This window comes from Populus nigra, chromosome 14, assembly GCF_951802175.1.
Source record: "Populus nigra chromosome 14, ddPopNigr1.1, whole genome shotgun sequence".
NCBI lineage: Eukaryota > Viridiplantae > Streptophyta > Magnoliopsida > Malpighiales > Salicaceae > Populus > Populus nigra.
The window spans coordinates 9,105,502-9,126,358 of record NC_084865.1 but is presented as its reverse complement, the minus strand read 5'-3'; the positions used below and the strand labels follow the sequence as shown (position 1 = coordinate 9,126,358).

The 20,857-nt window shown below is 32.5% G+C and overlaps 3 protein-coding genes across 3 annotated transcripts; 1 reads left to right on the top strand and 2 right to left on the bottom strand.

Moving 5' to 3' along the window:
• Positions 1-667: 667 nt before the first annotated feature.
• LOC133672269 (probable 1-deoxy-D-xylulose-5-phosphate synthase 2, chloroplastic) lies at positions 668-4,031 on the top strand. The gene is made up of 10 exons (XM_062092642.1): positions 668-831; positions 937-1,104; positions 1,234-1,398; positions 1,489-1,639; positions 1,801-2,072; positions 2,181-2,454; positions 2,532-2,839; positions 2,920-3,201; positions 3,299-3,583; positions 3,688-4,031. The coding sequence occupies exons 1-10, from the start codon at positions 739-741 to the stop codon at positions 3,835-3,837; spliced, it is 2,148 nt and encodes a 715-aa protein (XP_061948626.1). The 5' UTR covers positions 668-738; the 3' UTR covers positions 3,838-4,031.
• Positions 4,032-8,235: 4,204 nt separating this feature from the next.
• On the bottom strand, positions 8,236-9,056 carry LOC133672858 (large ribosomal subunit protein uL11m). Its single transcript, XM_062093403.1, has one exon. The coding sequence runs from the start codon at positions 8,997-8,999 to the stop codon at positions 8,532-8,534; it is 468 nt and encodes a 155-aa protein (XP_061949387.1). The 5' UTR covers positions 9,000-9,056; the 3' UTR covers positions 8,236-8,531.
• A 7,936-nt stretch (positions 9,057-16,992) lies between these two features.
• Positions 16,993-20,124, bottom strand: LOC133672288 (probable protein phosphatase 2C 47). Its single transcript, XM_062092665.1, is given in 6 exon segments — positions 16,993-17,765; positions 17,882-18,087; positions 18,346-18,540; positions 19,309-19,447; positions 19,449-19,803; positions 19,942-20,124. Coding segments are annotated over 5 exon segments (1,149 nt in total). The 5' UTR covers positions 19,505-19,803; positions 19,942-20,124; the 3' UTR covers positions 16,993-17,212.
• Between the last annotated feature and the right edge of the window lie 733 nt (positions 20,125-20,857).

Sequence of the window (20,857 nt, the reverse complement as noted above, 5' to 3'; positions counted from 1 at the left end):
GTTAAAAAGGTTGGAGAGGCATTTGATAAGTTAATTTAAGATATTTAAGTCTTATTTTTTACGAGACTTATAGATTCAATTTATTTTTCTATATGCATGTGGATGAGATTTATTTTTTCTAATGTATAGTTTTATGGTAACAGGTATAATTTTTAATCTGATTATTAGATCAAACTGAAATTTTACCAAAAATTTTAAAAAATCTTGTTTTATATTGGGTTAGAATTTTAGATTAATCGAACATCAAGAACGGCTTTTGATAAGGTCAAGAAAATACAATGTTTTATAAACATTAATCATTTATAATTTTAGTGTCTCGATACAGATTATTGTTGTGTCAAGCTCAATTATAAATTTAAATTTAATTTTCTTGATAAAGGTCAATTTGATTATAAATTTTTAACTCTCTGTATCTACATAGTTCGCATTAATTGGTATCATATACAAGCTCCAAAATTAGGTTATTTCATCTTATAGTAATTCCATCTAGATATGCAACATAATGTGGGTGTGTAAAGTTGGATTATCTGTGATCTAATTGTTTGGAACGTAGCGCGTGTGTCTAGTTTCATTAATACCACGTGAGCATCTCTCCCTGACTCTGTTCCCACTTCTGACTTCCTTGTTTACCTGCCCACTATAAACCCGTTTATCCTCCTCAATTATGATCGCTCACACCTCTCTCTCTCTCTCTCTCTCTCTCTCTCTCTCTCCCGCTCCCTCCCCCCCGCCAAAGCTATGGCGGTTTCTGCTTCTTTCTTTGTAGCAAACCATTCTTTCCCTCCATTCTTGAAGGCTCCTAGAATATCAAACCCTTGTTCCACAAAACTGGTAATGTGCTTTTGCTTTTTTGAATTGATTCCTTTCGTTTTTTTTTTCTTTATTTGTTGCTTCCTTCCAGTGTTTGGTTGAATGAAGATTGGTTCTGTTTTTCAGTTTTTCTTAAGAGCATCTGTCAGTAACTCAGAAGATTGTGAGGAAAGTAAAGTGGTGAAGAAAGCAGAAGATGGCTGGAAAATTGATTTCTCATCAGGAGAAAAACCATCCACACCGTTACTGGACACAATCGATTACCCTTTTCACATGGACAACTTGTCCACACAGGTAAAAAAAAATGCCATTAAATGATTGTACTGTTAACTCATATCTAGCTGGACACCCTTTCTGTTGTTTTTGTTTATTTCTTTGTGCTTTCTTTCAGATTGTTTCGTTGTTTCTGTTGACAATTTTCAGGATCTTGAACAATTAGCATCAGAATTGAGAGCAGATATTGTGTATAGTGTAGCAAAGACAGGAGGGCATCTTAGTTCAAGCTTAGGAGTAGTGGAGTTATCAGTGGCGCTGCATCATGTGTTCAACACCCCTGAAGACAAAATCATATGGGATGTTGGTCATCAGGTATATTCCTAATGGAAATTATAGAGAAAAAAAATGGGTTTCTTAATTGTTCAAAAGCCTAATATTCTTTCTTGGTTATGAATTTTGCAGGCATATCCACATAAAATTCTAACAGGAAGAAGGTCTAGAATGCATACCATAAGGAAAACTTCAGGGCTCGCGGGATTTCCTAAAAGGGATGAAAGTGTTTATGATGCTTTCGGTGCAGGACATAGTTCTACAAGCATCTCTGCTGGTCTCGGTAAATTGTTTCCTCATCAGTTTACTTTTTACTTTTAAATGAACTGAAATCGAAGTTGATAGGTGACAGAATTCATCTCGCTGGCTAGTTCTATTTGTAACAATTATGATTATACTTTACAGATTTATTTATTTTTTAATTTCTATGAAACAAAAATTCAGGTATGGCAGTTGCAAGAGACCTCTTAGGGAAGAGCAACCATGTCATTTCTGTAATTGGAGATGGAGCTATGACAGCAGGACAAGCATATGAGGCCATGAACAATGCAGGATTCCTTGATTCTAATCTAATCGTTATATTGAATGACAATAAGCAAGTATCTTTACCCACTGCCACTCTTGATGGCCCTGCAACCCCAGTTGGAGCCCTTAGTAGTACTTTGACCAAGCTCCAAGCAAGCGCCAAATTTCGAAAACTTCATGAAGCTGCCAAAGTAATTTTTTAAGTCTCCATATTTTGTTGCCTTAAAGTTTGAATTCCTTGCATCTCATCTCAATATCAAGAGATAGAAATCTGACTTGGGTTTTATATTATGTTGAAGGGTATCACAAAGCAAATTGATGGGCAAACACATCAAGTTGCTGCAAAGGTAGATGAGTATGCTAGAGGAATGATCAGTTCTTCTGGCTCTACTCTATTTGAGGAATTAGGATTATATTATATTGGTCCAGTGGATGGGCACAGCATCGAAGACTTGGTGACCATATTTCAAAATGTGAAAGCAATGCCTGCCCCAGGACCAGTTCTGATTCATATTATTACAGAGAAAGGAAAGGGCTATCCTCCAGCCGAGGCAGCAGCTGATAAGATGCATGGTGAGACTGCAAATATGTATTATCAGATCTTGTTGATGTGAATTGTTAAAAGTGTCGTCATCATTTCATTCTTTCAGGAGTAGTCAAATTTGATGTAAAATCAGGCCAGCAGTTTAAGCTGAAATCCTCAACACTTTCATATACACAGTACTTTGCTGAATCTCTGATCAAAGAAGCTGAGGTAGACAACAAGATCGTAGCCATTCATGCAGCAATGGGTGGTGGGACAGGTCTCAATTATTTCCAGAAGAGGTTTCCAGATCGCTGCTTTGATGTGGGGATTGCTGAGCAGCATGCCGTTACATTTGCAGCTGGTTTAGCCACCGAGGGTCTCAAGCCCTTCTGTGCCATCTACTCATCATTCCTGCAACGAGGATATGATCAGGTTGGCTGAAGGACACTAGATAAATTCTGAAAATTCTTTTGTTGAAAAGCCTTGCACTAATCTTTACTTTGGGAATGAAGGTGGTACATGATGTAGATCTTCAAAAGTTACCAGTACGCTTTGCCATGGATCGAGCTGGTTTGGTTGGAGCAGATGGACCCACCCATTGTGGAGCATTTGATATCACATATATGGCTTGCTTACCCAACATGGTGGTCATGGCTCCATCTGACGAAGCTGAGCTGATGCACATGGTTGCAACAGCAGCAGCCATAGATGACAGACCCAGCTGCTTCAGGTTCCCAAGGGGCAATGGGATTGGAACAGTTCTTCCTCCGAACAACAAAGGAATCGCTCTGGAGGTCAGAAAAAGTACAACTGGCGTAATTGCATTCTGGAAAACAGAGAACACAATTAAATGTTCTGCTTTTTTTTTTTTGTTGTTATTATTTTGTATAGATTGGAAAAGGAAGAATACTGATGGAAGGCAATAGAGTTGCAATAATGGGATATGGTTCTATAGTTCAACAATGTGCAGAAGCTGCAAGCATGCTTAGAACCCAAGACATTTCTGTGACGGTAGCTGATGCAAGATTTTGCAAACCTCTGGATACGAATCTTATCAGGCAATTGGCTAAAGAGCATGAGATCCTAATTACTGTGGAAGAAGGTTCTATAGGAGGTTTTGGCTCCCATGTATCTCACTTCTTGAGTTCAACTGGTATTCTTGACGGACCACTCAAGGTGATTCTTCTTTCAAAATGGAAATCTCAAGCTTGTTTCTGGAATGCTGTTACTCTTTTTTTCTTTGTTCTTGTTCTAAGTTCTTATAAGAGCTTTGCCTACAGTTGAGAGCAATGGTTCTTCCTGATAGATACATTGACCATGGATCACCTCAAGATCAGATTCAAGAAGCAGGGCTCACCTCAAATCATATCACAGCAACAGTCTTATCTATGTTGGGAAAGCCAAAAGAAGCTCTTCATGAGTTCAAATGAACAAAAATGGAACCTGTAGGTGGTGAAAGTGGTACAGATTATTGGGGAGAGGGATCTTTGTAAGAATCCAACTTCAGAATTTTGAAGTTTGGGACATCAAATTACCGAAGTGTTAGGACTCTCTAAATTCCTCATGTCCCATGCCATGAATACAAAGAATCCCCGATATTGGGGACACGGGATTCACAAGTCAATCATAGTGTTCTACTGGTTAATCATCGTCACAAAACAAAGAAAAATCCTCTCAACTTTCAGTAGCACTATCTTCTGAGTCCTGACCCTCATCTGTTTGCTCTAAATATGAAATGGAAACATTTGAATTTATTTTTTTGAAACTGCATCATATTATTATAACACTAGAAGGCATGAGAGATCTCACAAAACACTAGACTCACTGTTCAAAGTTGTTGTTCTTCTTTTCTTCTTTCAATTTAGCCTTTATAGGAAAAGGATGAGATTAAAAAAAAAGGGGGTCAAAGTATAAGAAGCAGAGGAAATGGATGGTTTTTTGAAATTTAGATGAAATGTTCATTGTATTTCTTATACTTTTTAAATTATAAATACATGTTCCTTTAATTTCCAAGATTTCAAAACAAAGAAAATTTTACTTCAAAACTTTATTTTTTTTTATTTTTAAGTTTCTAGTTTGAAAATAAAGAGAGTAGTTTTATTTTGATAATAGAAAGAAAATTTATTAATACTAATTTAGATTATTAAAAAAATTCATCTTGATATTAATAAGTTTCATTTAACGAGAAGAGTTTCGTTTAAGTGTTTTAGAGAGTTATTAATTGGTTTATTAAAACTAGGCTATTTTTCAAATGTTTTGATAAAAAAAAAAAATTGGGTTGAAAACTTGGTTTTTAAATCAGAAGTTCTAATTTCCTTCGTCATTATACTGCTGGAATTTGAGAAAAGTAGATGATGCATTTAACTTCAAATTTTTTTTAAAAAAAAAAATCTGAGGCGGAGTACATGGTCATTTTAAGAAAAACAAACGCTCACACACATGGGTCTTCCCTTGTAGACCCGCACGTGTGCCCTTCCAAAAGAGTTAGGCATCCTTGCTTGGTTTGCTCCCAGCAACATATGGCTTCTTCTTTCTTTTCTCTTCTTTTTTTAATTAATACTTTTTATATTATGTAATTTTTAAAATAATTTTTTAATTTATATTTAAATTAATATTTATTCTCTCTGATTTTTTATTTTATTTATTTAAAAAAAATTTGATAGCTGTGTTTTTTTTTAATTTTTTATATGTATTTAATTCTTGAAAAAAATTATTCTAATTATTCAATATTTTTTTGTCCTCATTTCTTCTCTCTACCTAACCTAATGCTTCTTCTAGCAATAATGGATTGAGTGGCTGCTGCTAGCTCGATATCCATTGTTTATCAATTGATAAAAATATATGAAGAATAATTATAATTCAGTTTCAGATCTCAGCGGAGGGAATGGTACCAAAGCATAAATCCATTAAGAAAAAGTAATCTCTTTTTTTTTTTTTTTTTAATTCGAGAAAACCATATCCCCAAAAAATGTATTTTGTAGGCCCAGGTAAGCGAGTAAAATCTCGGCTGTCCCAGGCTCTTACAAGTGGTGCACGCCCTAACTCGAACTCGAGACCTGCTATGCAGATCTCAAACCCTTTACCATCACGCTACGCCCCTTGAGGATTAAGAAAAAATAATCTCATTAATGCTTTTATCTTAACTTGACTAGTAGTGTTTGTTATTATGTTTTTAAAATGTTTTTAAAAAATTTAAATTTTTTATGTTTTTAAATTATTTTAATGTGCTAATGTCAAAAATAATTTTTTAAAAATAAAAAATATTATTTTCATATGTTTTAAAATAAAAAATAACTGCTACCATCTTCTTAAACATTCTCTAAAATTCTATGTTTATAAACATTAATTTTCACTCATTTTCTTAACTAAAAACTTCTAAAAAATATTTTAGAGAGAACTCAATAAAACTATTAATAATTTTAAATTAGCATTTAATAGGTTAAAAAAATAAAAAAAAATCAATCCAAATTCAATTTTAGAGACCTAAGCCCAGATCAACTATTTTTTGCAAGATTAAGAGGAGAAAAAGGCTTAAACTAAACTTCCCTAAATAAGAATTGTTGACACAAAAAATAACAAGTTTCGTTGATAAAAAGTAAATATTCCTCAAATTTCTTTCTTCTTCATCATTTTTTTACAACACTCTCCTTTTAGCCTCAAAGACTAAAATGCTGGCAAAATAAAGTTTTAAACCAAACATTTATTTGCCAAACTAAAAGGATTAAAAAGGAAATTTGGCAAATCCCCAACATAAAATTAAGCAAAAGGGCATTGACACATTTTTTTTAAAAGTCATTCTGTTTATTTTGTTTCAATTTTGATCCTCTTATTTTCAATCTTTCCATAACAATAAAATCATTTTTTTCTTGAAATCAAGCATCAATCCAATAGTATGAATTCTTTTAAGATCATGATAACTACATGAAAAATATATCAAATCAAATGATCAACCCTAAATCCCAATCAGCACACCACTAAAGGATCAAATTGAAAAGAAAAAACCTTGATGACCAAAGGAAAAAAGAAGAAGAATGATCAAAGTTGACACCATAGTTTTTAAAAAACAAAAGGCCTCCTATTTTTTCTTTGTTTCAATTTTAGTCCCCTCATTTTTAATTTTTTGCAAACAACAAATTGAATTACTTTTTGTTAAATCTAGCACTAACATGATGTGTTTTTCGAGATTGCAATAATTTATATAAAACAAATCAAAATAAATTATCAAACCCAAATTTCAATAAACACAACATCAAAGGATTAAATTAAAAAAAAATTTGATAACCAGAGCAGGAAAACAAAGACAAACACAAAAAAAAATTGTTGTTGATTTTTCAAAGTTCTGCAGTAAACAGCTGATCACAACGGATCACAGTTCTACAGTACAAAGCTGATCTCTTTCTGTTTTTTTTTTTAAGTATACTTACCATATATGTGAGTAGTTTTTGAGTGAGCAAATATTCAATAATCTTATTTTTCTCTAATGACAAATGACTGAGCAGCCACTTCAATTTGTCACTATACTTAATAACTAAATGTCAGAATGAACGATTCAAATCCAAATGGCTGAACATAAAACCCTAGTAGACCAAATGCAGTTCAACTATAAACCCTAAATAACCTTTGCAGCCTTGACAACAAACCAGCTAGCTCATAAATCATGAAGGGCTTACAGAAACGACATTATCACAAAAAGCAAATGATTTTATCCCTTTTCTTTTTTTACTGGTGGAACTCACTTCATCTCATATTGCATAAACTATACGTGATCAAATGTAAATTGAGAACTCAATACCAGATTTCAGAAGTGAGGAACCATTCACAAGAGCTGCACTATTTGTGCATAGAAAACATTGAGCATAAGTGGTCCTAGCTATGTCACGATTTCTGCTTTCAGAGCTATCACTGCTATGAACCACATTCCTGCCTCACTTCCTAATCGAACAGCAAGTGCCCTCTTATAGTGCCTGGCTTAGCTTGAAGAGGATTTGCAGACCCTGATAGCTTCACTCTTCAAGCTACAAGACAAACACCTTCCCAAGCCACACACACAACTAGCCAACATGTCATTACAAACATAACATTCAATAAACAAGTGTGTGTAACCCAAAAAATGAATTTACAAAATTTTATCAAACAAGGGAGGCTCACTCACATTCATTCCTATGGCAAAGACCTCTAACAGCAACGGTATAAGGTAAAGATTTATTAGAGTTGCCAAATGAATTTGGGTCAATAAACTTGAAAATTGAATCCCAAATGAACAGCCCTTCAAATCTATATACTAACCAAAATGACCTAGTTATCCCATCATCAAAATCTAATTGAAAAAAACCTAAACCCCAACTCAAACCTTAACAAGCAGGAACCTAGCAATGGACTTATTAAAATTGTGTAATCACTCCATCTACAAGGGATAGAATTCTATCAAACAACTACGACATGAAAAGTAATACAAGACCAAGGGACCATTGCACACATTTCACACCAAACCTGGATCACAATTCACTCATATAACTACATATAAACAGTAAAGATATCTTTATTAAATTCAAGATCGGGACTTTTGGGCAATTCTTAGAAAAAATCAATCATCCAAAATAATCCATTCATCAAATGACTAAAATGTTACAAAACATCCAGCTTTCTCAACTTTAACAAGAAGCAACCTAGCTAATAATTGGTTAATTGCAATGCCATTATCATTGCCGTGAAACACAACTTATAAAACAACTAAACATAAAAGGTAATGCTAGACCAATGTGCCCCTGCCACTACAAAAATTCACAATCAAATGGCTCCAAATTCATCAAACCAGATATAGTTACACATTACTCAAAACAATTCTATATATTATCGATTCAAGACTGAAAGTTCCTTTCCATCACTGCACTTCCACTTGACACCTATCGTAATACAACATTAAAACTTGAAGCCGGTAAAAAACCAACACATTAAGCAACACTCTATCACTACAGAAGCTTATCTTATTCAATTCAAGATCGAAACTTTTTGTTTAATAGGGCAATTCCAGATTGAAAGTAGAAACAAGTGCACAGCATTAGAAAAGAAACAAAACCCTCAAAGAAACCCAAAACATCATTAAAAACCCAGAAATGTTTAGACACTAATCTAAGTCCTTAACAACCTTAATCCCCATGGTATTAGCAGTACCAATGATAGACTTACAAATAGACTCAAGAGACATATATTGACAATAAGGGTCTGATTGTTTCACCTTAGCAATCTCATAAACATGTTTCAAAGTCACAGTAGATGCTTCCACGTGTCCTGGTCTACCACTACCTGATTCAACCCCTGCTGCTTTCTTTAAGTACCAAGTAACAGAAGGTGACTTAACTGTGAACTCAAAAGTGTTGTCTTTAAAAGCTGTTATGGTAACAGACATGGGAGTGTCTGGTTTGTACTTTTGAGTTCTTGCATTGAAGTCTTTGCAAAAAGCCATTAGATTTAGACGGTATTGACCTAGTGCTGGACCTACTGGTGGTGCTGGTCTTGCTCCGCCAGCTGGAACGGTGAGGCGGATGGTGGCTGCCACCGGACGGCGGGTTAAGATCTCTTTGAGGGTTGCCATGGTGTGGGTTTTCAGGAAAGAAATGATCGGTGTTTCGAGGGTTTTAACTTATTGGACTTGGGGTTTTGGGATTTCGGTTCAATTCATGTGTTTTATTTATGGATAATAAGCTTGGCCCAGCCCATTCACAACCCAATAATACGCATAATTATTAGGTTTTTTACATTTTTGTTGTAAGAAAAAACCACTAAAAGATTCTCAATAATTTCTTTCAATGCAGAAAAGTGCTTCCCCCTTAGTAAAGGAAGGAAAAAACATACATTAAATCATAAATTACTATATTTACCTACTAATGTTTTTTTAAATGAAAATACCATAGAATTAGTATAATTTTAAAAAAAACAAGTGTACATGTGCAAAATAAAGAAAACATGCAAATGTTACTATAAAAAAAGAATATATTAAAAACTTTTAATTTATTATTATAGACCTGAGGTCTTTTATATTAACTATTGTGTCTTTGAACATAATTACACCAAGTAGTCTCGTGTAGTTTGGTTTTTTTTATTATTATCTTTATTTCTTAAGAAATTATTTTATATTCATAAAAAAAATTAATAAAAGATATTAAATTATTTATATAACTGTCATTATATTTTATTTAATAATTAAATATTCATTGTAATATTAATATTACAACTTCACCTTCAAACATGTAAGTCCCACTTTACTATCAAAATAATACCACAACTTGAAAAAAAACAAAAACTTTCGAATATCAAAAAAGAAACTTCATTTGCAATACAAAATCAATTGTCAGGGTTTAAGTTTATTTTCTATAGATTATCAGTTTAAGTCTTATAAACTCTAGGGTCATTAGAAGTTTATATTGTCGTTAACTTCAAGATCTGTGGAATTAGTCGAGGCACACGCAAGCTTAACCCGGACACCCACATTAATAAAAAAAATTCAAAACTTGTTTTATATTTTATTTTCTCATTCTAAAGCATAAACATCTTCTCCTGTGAACCCGAAGCCATCATTAATTTGTGTAGATAGCCATCGGGATAGTGATAACAATGGAAAAATGAGAATCAACCAGCCAACCCTTCCACTACTTGAATATGCTATTTGTCACTTAAATGCCTAATTTGCAACTTGTGGCTTATCATCCACTGTCCATGACTGTTGATGATTAAGGCAACCCTAAGAACAAGGCCCAACACTTTCATGGTGGCCGGCAAAGCCATGATTCCGGCACCAACTATTATAGTTCAGAAATTGAACACTACTCCATTAAGGAAGCTCCATTAAACTCATCAAAACCAACACAGTTTTCAAACCACACAAAATCTGCAAAGCAAATCACCCTTCTATTGTCACTATAAACAACAACAACTAGCCACACAGCCATTGTCCTTATTGGTATCACCTTCACATGACAAAAAATACTTGCTCCTAGAACAAAGCCACCACCAGCCATAGATAAGGTCTTGGATCCATGGCCCTCAGTAGTCTCGCGTGCAGTATTCAAGTCCTTTTATTATTTTCTTCTTTCTATATTATTTCTCTCTCCAATTGGAAAGAGTGATTTTAAAATAAAGAAACAAGCTTGAGGCTAGACGCACCACAGATTACTTCACGATTATGTGATTATTAGGAGAGATGATTCATGCTCTTGTAATTTTGTTCAATTTAGGGTTTTGATTGAAATAAAAAATACCCTGACATGGCTAGAACTTATAGGGCATATACCCATAGTTATTAAACCTGGAATGGCTTGGTGGATCGACCCGAGACCTGGACCGGTTCGGGTTTATTAAAAGACCGGCTAGTGCAACAACCCGACCGACCCGGGCGAACACGGTCGAGACCTGGTTTTTTTTCCTTTTTCAAATGTGATTTCTGTCCTTCAGCCTCCCTTCTTATTTCATCATCTTCTCTACAATGAGTTGTTGTTAGCAGCAGCAGAGAGGAAAGGAGAGTGAGGGACACTGTCGTTGGAGGCTGGTCAAAGGAGAAGCTGGCCGGGCTGGTCTCCTATATTAATGGGCGAAGGTTTTGGTTTGGCCAAGAGACGGAGGCGGCTGGGGAAGAAGAAGGAGGGGCTCTCTAGTTTTGGCCAAAAAACCAGGGGGATGACTGAGAAAGGGATGAAGGAAGTTGTAGCCGGGGTTTTCATCCCATGCTGCTTGACGGAATGCCTTCTAGAACGAGAGTGAAGAAAAAAAGGAAGAGAATGTCTTTTATCTTCCATTTTTTTATAGTCAGTCGCGCATGGTAGTTGTTTTGGCCATGCAAAAAGGGAAGTTTTGGCTGGTTTTGGGAGAGAAAATCTAAAAGCAGGGGGAGCAGCGGCTTGTTGTTTTATTTGGTAGAGACAGAGAAACGTTAAGGTTTTGAGTGTCTTTCCTTCAAAAATTTTAGTTGACCAGGAAATATATTAAATTGCAATGTGGGGTATTCCCCATAGCTTTTGCCTTTTGGAACCATTTGGCTGGGAAAGGTAAATTATAAAGTTGTGAGAATATTAATTTTCTAAGGTGTTGAAGCTGTTGTCAACAACTTTCAAAAGAAAGAAAAATAAGTGAATTTCCGGGTTGACCTATAAAACTTGAGACCTGGTCCTTTGGTCGGGTCAACCCCCGGGCTGGGTTTAATAACTATGCATATACCCTTGCATGGCTTACAAGGGTATATGCATGTGGGGCATTCCCCGTAGCTTTTGCCTTTTGGAACCATTTGGCTGGGAAAGGTAAATTATAAAGTTGTGGGAATATTAATTTTCTTAGGTGTTGAAGTTGTTGTCAACAGCTTTTAAAAGAAAGAAAAATGAGTGAATTTTCGGGTTGACCCATAAAACCCGAAACTCGGTCCCTTGGTCAGGTCAACCCTCGAGCTGGGTTTAATAACTATGCATATATCCTTGCATGGCTTGCTTATGGCCTGACTTTGTATTGTTATCTTTGTGTGGTCAAGGATGAGATCTGGATTTAACTTGGTAATTGGGCGTATTTATATAATCAGATCTTGGACATTCTTCGTAGAGAAGGAGATGTATCATTAGTGGATAAATTGGTGTGCTGCCATTAGCTAACCATGGTGGCTATAACCATGGTGGCTATGCTAGTTAGTGTGTCTTGCTATGGTTGTCATGTAATTTGTGTTATTGATGAAAATATTGGTGATGAGTGTTTTGTTTCCAAAAACATATATATGCTACAAAAACTATAAATTTATATTTTTTTTCAATAGTTTCAATAATTCTATTAGACAGATCTAGAGTTATTTAAGATTTATACAAAGATTACTTGAAGATCAAATGTTCTTTTTGTCTTTAAATAATTGCTTCAATGTCGAGTTACCACAAACCACAAGTCGTCCAAGAATCCAACCTCTAAAAGTAATCCATACAAACCAGCAATAAAAAATCTTTTAAACCCTTTTTAAGAAAGAGGGATTGTTATGTCTTTGAATACTAGCTCTTTTCTTTTATGTTTTTCAGGTGTTTCTATGTTGTACTCTACTCATAGAAAATAAAAGGCATAATTATCTATTTATAAGGAAACTTGAAAACTCTATAAATGACAAAATATAAATTTGCCCTTTAAATAATATCACATATATTATTTTAGGCTACTTTTAGAAACTTATTCAATCAAGTCCTTACTTGATTGTTTTTAGGTCTAAAATTATAATCCTTGTATTAATTACATTATAGTCCTCAATTTCTAAAACTTATTTGCAATCAAGTCACATTTAATTAATCATGTCCATTTAATTAATTATGTCATTTTATTTTTTGACTAATGATTCTTATGTGTGTGACCCATTATATTTTCTAATAAGTTGGTCTAAATATAAATCATAATCCTAAATAAAATATAATTAAATAAACTAAACAAATTAATTTATTATCAATTCAATAATTAATTGATTTATATCTGAATATCAAGTACAATATCTAGTAACCTATTATGATCTCCCAAATATTAGAAAAGTCATAAGTGGTTTGACCTAATCTTTCAGTGACCAATTTTTTAATGTAAATATTATCCCTTCATAAATAATGTTCTGATATAGACATTATAGAATGAAGTGTGTCTACTATGCAAATCATATTTGTTCTTAACACCATAGTAATTGATTATTTAAATAATTGAATTTTTTTTCAAATCTCATTCCACATTGCACAAAGATTTACAATCAATACTATTTAAGAATAAATTAAACATTTTCCCTAAGTCACCTAGGGTGATGAATCTTCTCTTGATTACTTAAATATCTTCATATAATTCATGTTATACTTAATATCTGTCAATTTGTTACCCTTGATTAGAACAATGTGTAACAGGATCAAAATATAACACTCCCTATATAAGATAACTTAGTGATTTCAAATCTAAGGATCACATACACATTAGTTACCCAATATCATCAAGCGAGTTTTTTCATATAAAATTCTCATGCAGGTCAGCTCGGTGTGCATGTCATCTAACAAGCACTTATGTATTAGTCCCAAGTATCTTTCATACCTCAGCTTATGAGAACAATTGCTTCATTTCATAAAGGAAAAAAAAACATAATATGTATCAGTCTCAACAATTCTAATTAATATTCATTCTTAATAAAGCATTAAACAAGAACATTTTAGGAATAATGCTTTCATGCAATACGAATCCTATAATTATAACAATGTTATAATTTTATTTGCAAAATATTTTTGTCACAAGAATTTTATCTTTACTCTAGATTTATTAATAAAATATTTGATGAATATTAATGATAAATAAATCTTTATTAATAAATTAAATATATTTACATGAACAAAATTAATGTTACGTGTAACCAACTGATTGACTACATGACATATACACTAATAATGAGTGGTGTCATTAGCATAGAAAATGGTGTCTACGTTACATAAAGAACTTGTGCATTCATAGAAAAAATTATATGCATTAAAACAACTCATGAAAACCTAAAAAAATACATAGAAAAATGTGCCAAAATAGAATTGAATAGACTAGGCCTGATGTTGTTGCCGGGTTGCAAATCCCAACCATTTGGGCTAGAAAAAAAAAATGACTTGATCTAACTATGATCAAAATACTAAAACCCGCGATCCTCGTTATAAGATCAAGATATCCCCATACAAAATAAATTAAAACAGATTATAAAATTTAATTTTTAATTTTAAATCATATAAACAAAAATATGTGCGGTGTCGTTACATGTTTATGTCGTAAGTAGTTCGTGGTGGGTTTTATGGAGAAAAAATGAACTCATTACGATTAGCCCAACAAATTATATTTATTATAAATCCCGAATAAAGTATAAACTCAGTTTTATGTTATTACTTGTTTGCTTGAGGCTTTTTCTCTCCCTCCTTTAGCTATATTATAAGGCTCTTTTTAGATTTTTTTTTATTATATTATATGGTAATTAGAATAAATATTTTAAAAAATCTAGATTTAAATATTGGAGGGAAAAAAACATATTCCTTTAGTACAAATATTTCTTTCTTTTTATTTTTTTTTAGAGAAAAATATCTTTTTTTCCCAACCACATATTCTTTTGAATTTAAAAGTAAGGCAATTAAAATAAATATATATAAGAATTGCAATGATTTAAATTAAAGAAAACACATATTTTGCTTAATCAAAACACTCATCCTTTTTAATGTATTTTTTTTTTGTTTTTTGGTTTTGACTGAAAACATCCTTTTAATTATAAGCCTAATTTTAAAATAAAAATCATCATAATTTGAACAGCAAGTTTCAATAATAAAAAATAAAAAAATGCATTTATAACTTTTATATGACTGTATGAAAAACATAAAAGAATAATTACTTTTATAAAACTATATAAATAATAAAAATAATAAAATAGATATTATATTCTCATTGAATATTCATGAACATTTTTTTTTATTTATCATATATAATAATTCATCAAGTAATTATTTATATTACTATAAAAGTTCTAATTTTATTTAAAACTTATAGCATAACAAATTGTTTTTCTAAACATCATTTTAATACTTTTATTTAAATACAATTTCATTATAAAATATAAAAAAAATAAAACAATTAAACAAATAAACAAATAAATAAACGAAAAAGACGAAGGCTGAGCACGCTCACTTAACCTATCAGAGAAAGCCTAGGAGCGCTTGGGATTGATAGTAAATACATATAAGCCAATTTATTTAATTTATATAGAAAGTTCATCATGATGCATGAACTATTAATTATTTTCATTACAAAGTAGGGAGCAATGCATCTCCAACATGAAAAAGTTTTTTTCTTTCGAGAAACTATTGAGACACAACTACGTTAGGCAAATTTCTCAACCTAAAAATTATTTCTTTATATATATATATATATATATATATATATATATATATATATATATATATATATATATATATATAACTAATGCCATGTGACTTATCATGACTTGAAAAGCAAATTCAAATGAAAATGAAAAAAATATATACTTTGATGATTTTTATGCTACAAATGTGAAAAATAAGGAATAACTAATTTGAAGAAATATATAAAAACTTCACAAGAAAAACAATTAGGCATTTTATTCTTGAATATCCATGAGGAATATGTATTTTCTTTCAATTATGCATATTAGTTTCATATATAATCATTCATGAAATAAAATTACTATTTAAAACAGTAAAAATTACTATTAAAAAGGTTTAATATTATTTGAAAAATATAATAGTATCATATAATTTTTAAAATATTATTATAATTGTTTTATTTCAAAAGGATCTTATTTTATAATGTTAAAAGTGTTTTAAAAAACTAGGACAGACAAATTAGATACGTATAGGCCTAGAAGCCGAGGCCTACATGCTTTTTTTTTAAAAAAAAAAAAAAACTCAAGCGGTCAACACATTGTTCACTTGATTTTTTATTCTAAATAATCAAATGTCATGTAATGTACTTAGATAAACAACATTTGTGTACTACAAACATATTTTGTATCTGATACTTGCAAAATAAAATTTGAATAATTTGATCTCCAACACCCAAATTTCAATCAATTTTTCACTTGAAAACACCAAAAAAAATTACAAGAACATATGAGAATCATTAAGCAACTTCACATGATCTATTACATTTGCCAATTTGAGTTTATTGTAAGGTGAAGAGCTAAGAAGATCAACGAGATATATGATGGATTAATTCAAGATATTTAGATTTTATTTTCTACGAGACTTGCAAATTCAACTTATTTTTCTATTTATATACAAAGTAGGTTTATTTTTCTAATGTGCAATTTTATATTAATGAGCATAATTTGCAATCTGACCTGATCAAGCTGAAAATTTACTAAAAGATTTTAAAGATAGTTTTTACTACAAGGTTAAACTTTTGTAGCAATATAAATTTGGTAAGGCCTTGCAATAAAACCAAAAGGTTATTATTCACGATTTATAATATTTTCCTAGTTGATTTAGGATTTTTTTTTATGCTATTTGGAACTCTTTTGTTATTTTTTTTCAATCATGTTTAAGATGTTTTAGCTAGTATAAATAAGGTTATTTAATTTGTATTTAAAAAATTGATTGATTATTCAAATAAAACTTGTAAGAAAGAGTTTGCTTGATTCTCCTTAGAACTATTTAGAATTTATCAAAAATTATTTTTTTGTATTAGTCATCCTTATATCTTTAGTTTTTTATTTATTATAATTAACGAGTCATGATTTTCATCCTATAACTATAGTTTTTTATTCAAGTAGATTATATTTTTTTGATTCTAAGATTCCTAGCATCTTGGCTCACATTAGAAACCTCAATAACAAGTTTGAATGATGTCCTGTTAGCAACATTTGGTACTAGGTTGTCTGGGATGATTAGTCAAGGATCATGATCTATAGTAACAGGGTATTTTATTTTTAATTTCTAAGTTCTCATTTAGTTAAATCTTAGTCATATACTAATGCAATCATCATTATTTTTGTTGAGAATTTATTAACAAGGAGTAAAGTAATATGGGAAGACTAAAGGTTCACCCTAAAAACAAGATTTCAAATCAAAGATGCTCATTCACTCTCCAAAAATTCAAAGATTTTTACAACTACAGACAGAGTCTCTCAAATATATGGGGATATATTTAGGTTAAAAAGAAATCAGCAGTGTTCAGCCGCAGCAGGGGGTTGCATTAACTAGGAAAAATCCCCCCCAGTTATTTCACATGCTCCATTTTCTCGTGTACAAGCCATTGGCAATTCTTGCTCAAATAGCACTAATTATTCAAAATACCCTTGAGACGGTCCAGCCCTTCAGCAGATATACTCCTCCTTCTATGGTTCCTAGGAATTTCAATCTTAGGAGGTGGATCAGGAGAGAAACAGATCACTAAAACTGTCAGGTTGTCGCATGTGTTGCGCTGGAGTGCTTCTGTGACAAGAGCTTTTGAGCACCTCTCAGGATCATTATGCATCATTAGCTCCTTCCTAACCATTGTGACTGCACATTGGCTACTCATTACATCCCATAGACCATCACAGCCTAGTATCAGAAACTCATCTTCTTCCGTCAGACTAATCTCCTTCAACTCTGGCTCAGAACTTAGGGGACTTTTAGAACCTTTAGAGCCTTTAATGTGCCAATCTCCGAGGGCACGAGCAACCGATAATTGGCCATTAAGGTAGCCATCATATATCACCCCTCCTAATCTCTCAATTCTTTGTCTTTCTGAGCTGCAGTTGGGCTTGTGGTCCTTTGAGAGCTCAACCGCTCTTCCTCGTTTGCCCAACACAGCTCTTGAATCACCAGCATTAGCGATAAGCATGGTCCTACAAGAATGCAGTGTCAAGCCAAAAATTGAAAAAAGGTACAGCTGAAAGGAAAAATTACTAACACGGGTTTATCAGCATCTACAAATTCCAAAGCAGTTTAGCTGTTCTCTCACCTTCCCAAAATAAGGGCCATCAAGACAGTGGTACCAGATGAACTATCAATAGATTTAGTATCAGCAAGTGCGTGATCAGTCTTCACAAAGGCACTCTTAATTGCCCTCTTTGTGCCTGAGGGAAACTGGGAGTCTTCGACAATGAAATTAAGAATGTTCTCTCTGGTAAAGGAGGCTGCATCAGTGCCACCATGTCCGTCAAACACCTGCGGAAATAAACAATATAAGCGCACCAACTTAGTGAGCTCTACAATATATAAGGCCAATTGTCAAGTAAGCTACACTGATGCCTCTTATCACCTGTTTCATTATAGGTTAAAAAACAACCATATTTTGGTTGGATCACTATGTACGCAGAAAAACCAGGTTACGGACACAAGAAAATGATTATGTCATAGTTAGGAAAATTCTTTAGATCAAGGAGAAATGACTCAAGTATTCTAACCTAATAGCAACTTACACACCCCATAAAATGCACCGGGAGAGGGTAATTCTGCTGATGTAACAAGATGTTTATGTAGATTATCTACACATATATGCTCATCCTCCATGTACTGCTTTGGTCCTTTCTCCGACCAGCTTCCAGAGCGAAAAATAGGGAGAAACACAGAATTTTCAGATGATGGTGAGACCAATCCCAAAATTGCAATTTCTGATTCCTACAAGGACAATAGAGAGACACAATCAGATGAAATCTGCATTAAATACATGGATCATACACCCATGTATAAAATGATCCATCAAACTTCCTCAATAAAACATATATTCTTCCTAAGAAACTGAAACTGAACATGCATCCATTTGTGCAAGCCTTCACAAGACAAACACATGCATGCAACATATTTGTATGAGGCTAAAGATTACACAGGCTTTTCAAAATTAATTGCAAGACATGACATTGTTGCTTAATAAGTTTTTGGGTTCTAAAAATGCACCATAGCCTAACTCTTTGCACATTTGTTACCATAATCAATTCAGCACGCAGTTTTCAAATAGAACTCTGCTCTTTTGCATGTTTTGCAGCTTATTCTGAACAAAATGCTATTACTTGACTACAGTAGGACCTCGAAAAGACCTGTATGGATTAATTTCCTAATATCAAGAAAACGTTCCTAACATCCTAATTTGAGGAAGTGTTTTCTAACTTTTGTTTCGCCCTTACGCAATTTTGCAAAAATAATTAAGCGTTTAACTATCAAACAAAGTTCAATTGTGCTGGCTAAAATAATACGACAATTTCTTTTCAACTAAATCAAACCACATCAAACAATCTCTTGCAATCACTTGATTGAATGCATGGATCTCAATCCATAAAGAACAAGGTTTAAAATACCATGGATAGGAAACAATATTATCTTGTATTAGAATCTCATTCAACTATAACAGAATGATAGAAGAAGGTTGGATAAGAAGAGAAATTAACTCACAAAATCTGTAAAAAATGCAGAGCTGCTACAATGCCTGACCATTTTGACGTTTCTTGGAGGTTTACCAGTAGTCAATTGGTTCGAATTGTCCAAATTCTCATCCTTTTCATCTTCCATGGCAGACACACTGCCCTTACACACTACACCCTCCATCCAATCTTTCTATCTGAAGTGAAGCATTAGTTTCCTGAGCCATTCTCCAAGTCTACTCCATTCTCAATTTTCAATACCACAAAAAAAAAATATATGAAAGAAGCAAAAAATATAGAACAGTTGTACTTAGCTGGACAGACCCTTAGACCATGGACAAGCCATATTTAGATATATCCTAAGAAAATCCCCCAGACAGCAAAAACTAGCTGTCCACCAGCTGATTCAAAGCAAAGCACTGGATCCAAGAATCGAATGCTAGCTAAGGTAAACCATTTCTTTCGCTACCAGTAAAAAATTACCCCTCTCAAATTCTTGAATTCTTGAAGGAACTAAACACATTTCCTGAAATTTTTACAACAAAGATCAAGACCAACAGAAAACCCAGATAAGAAATTAGTCCATAAAGAATAAGAATTCAAACACTAGAGAAAATTGCACAACCCATAAGACATGGCAGGAGAAAAGCAAGAGATGACGCACATGAAAAGTAGGGAAGGGAAGGCCATTAAGAGGAAAGAGAGAGAGTTTACATTTTTGTGGTGAAGTAACTGAGGGATTCCAGCCTTTTACGGTAGCCATTATAGGGAGTCGAAACTTGAAAAGAAGATGGGCTACTGACACGTGTTATTACAAGAATGACGGAATGGACATAGGATGTTGTTTTGGTTTCATGGTTCTCCATGTCTTCGATTTAACCATGAGATTGGCATTAAATAATGTCGGTTATTTTTGCCGCCTCTACGAAATTATTAGTTGTAACTAACAATCTAGATGCTAGATAGCTTCGTCATTAGAGGATTTGGTAGGTGCTGGCTAGGTGAAAAATGCTTCGTCATGGGCAAAGTTGATTTTTTTATGTATAATATAAAAAAACGATGTTAAGGTATTCCTAGCCGATTTTAAAGAATGAAAAAACAAAAAATTTAAAGTCGAGTGATATATTTTAACTTGTTATCTGATTTGTGTTTTGTCTAACTTAAATATTTTTATTTTTTATAAAAATATTATATATGCAATTTTTTTCAATATATTTATGTAGTTTAAAAAATCTGAGTTCAAATAAAAAATATTATATCTAAAAATAAAACTTGAAAAATTAAAAGACTGATGTAGATTAAGATATTTAATCTTGATTAGGTCTTTTATTTATTTATTTTTTTGCAAATAGGTGGACAATATTTTTTTGAAGAAAAAAATCAGACAACACATCGTTTGATTTGCTTAAATTCCGACCAATGTAGTGGTTGAAAAATTAGAGATTAAGTTTTTCTACTCAAAAACTCATTTAGATCTAAAACCCTGTTTTTTTAACATATTTGTTTTAATCCAAAACACTTATAAAACATCGTAAGAACCATGATAAACTTATTTATAATCTTAAAAAAACCCTCTAAAA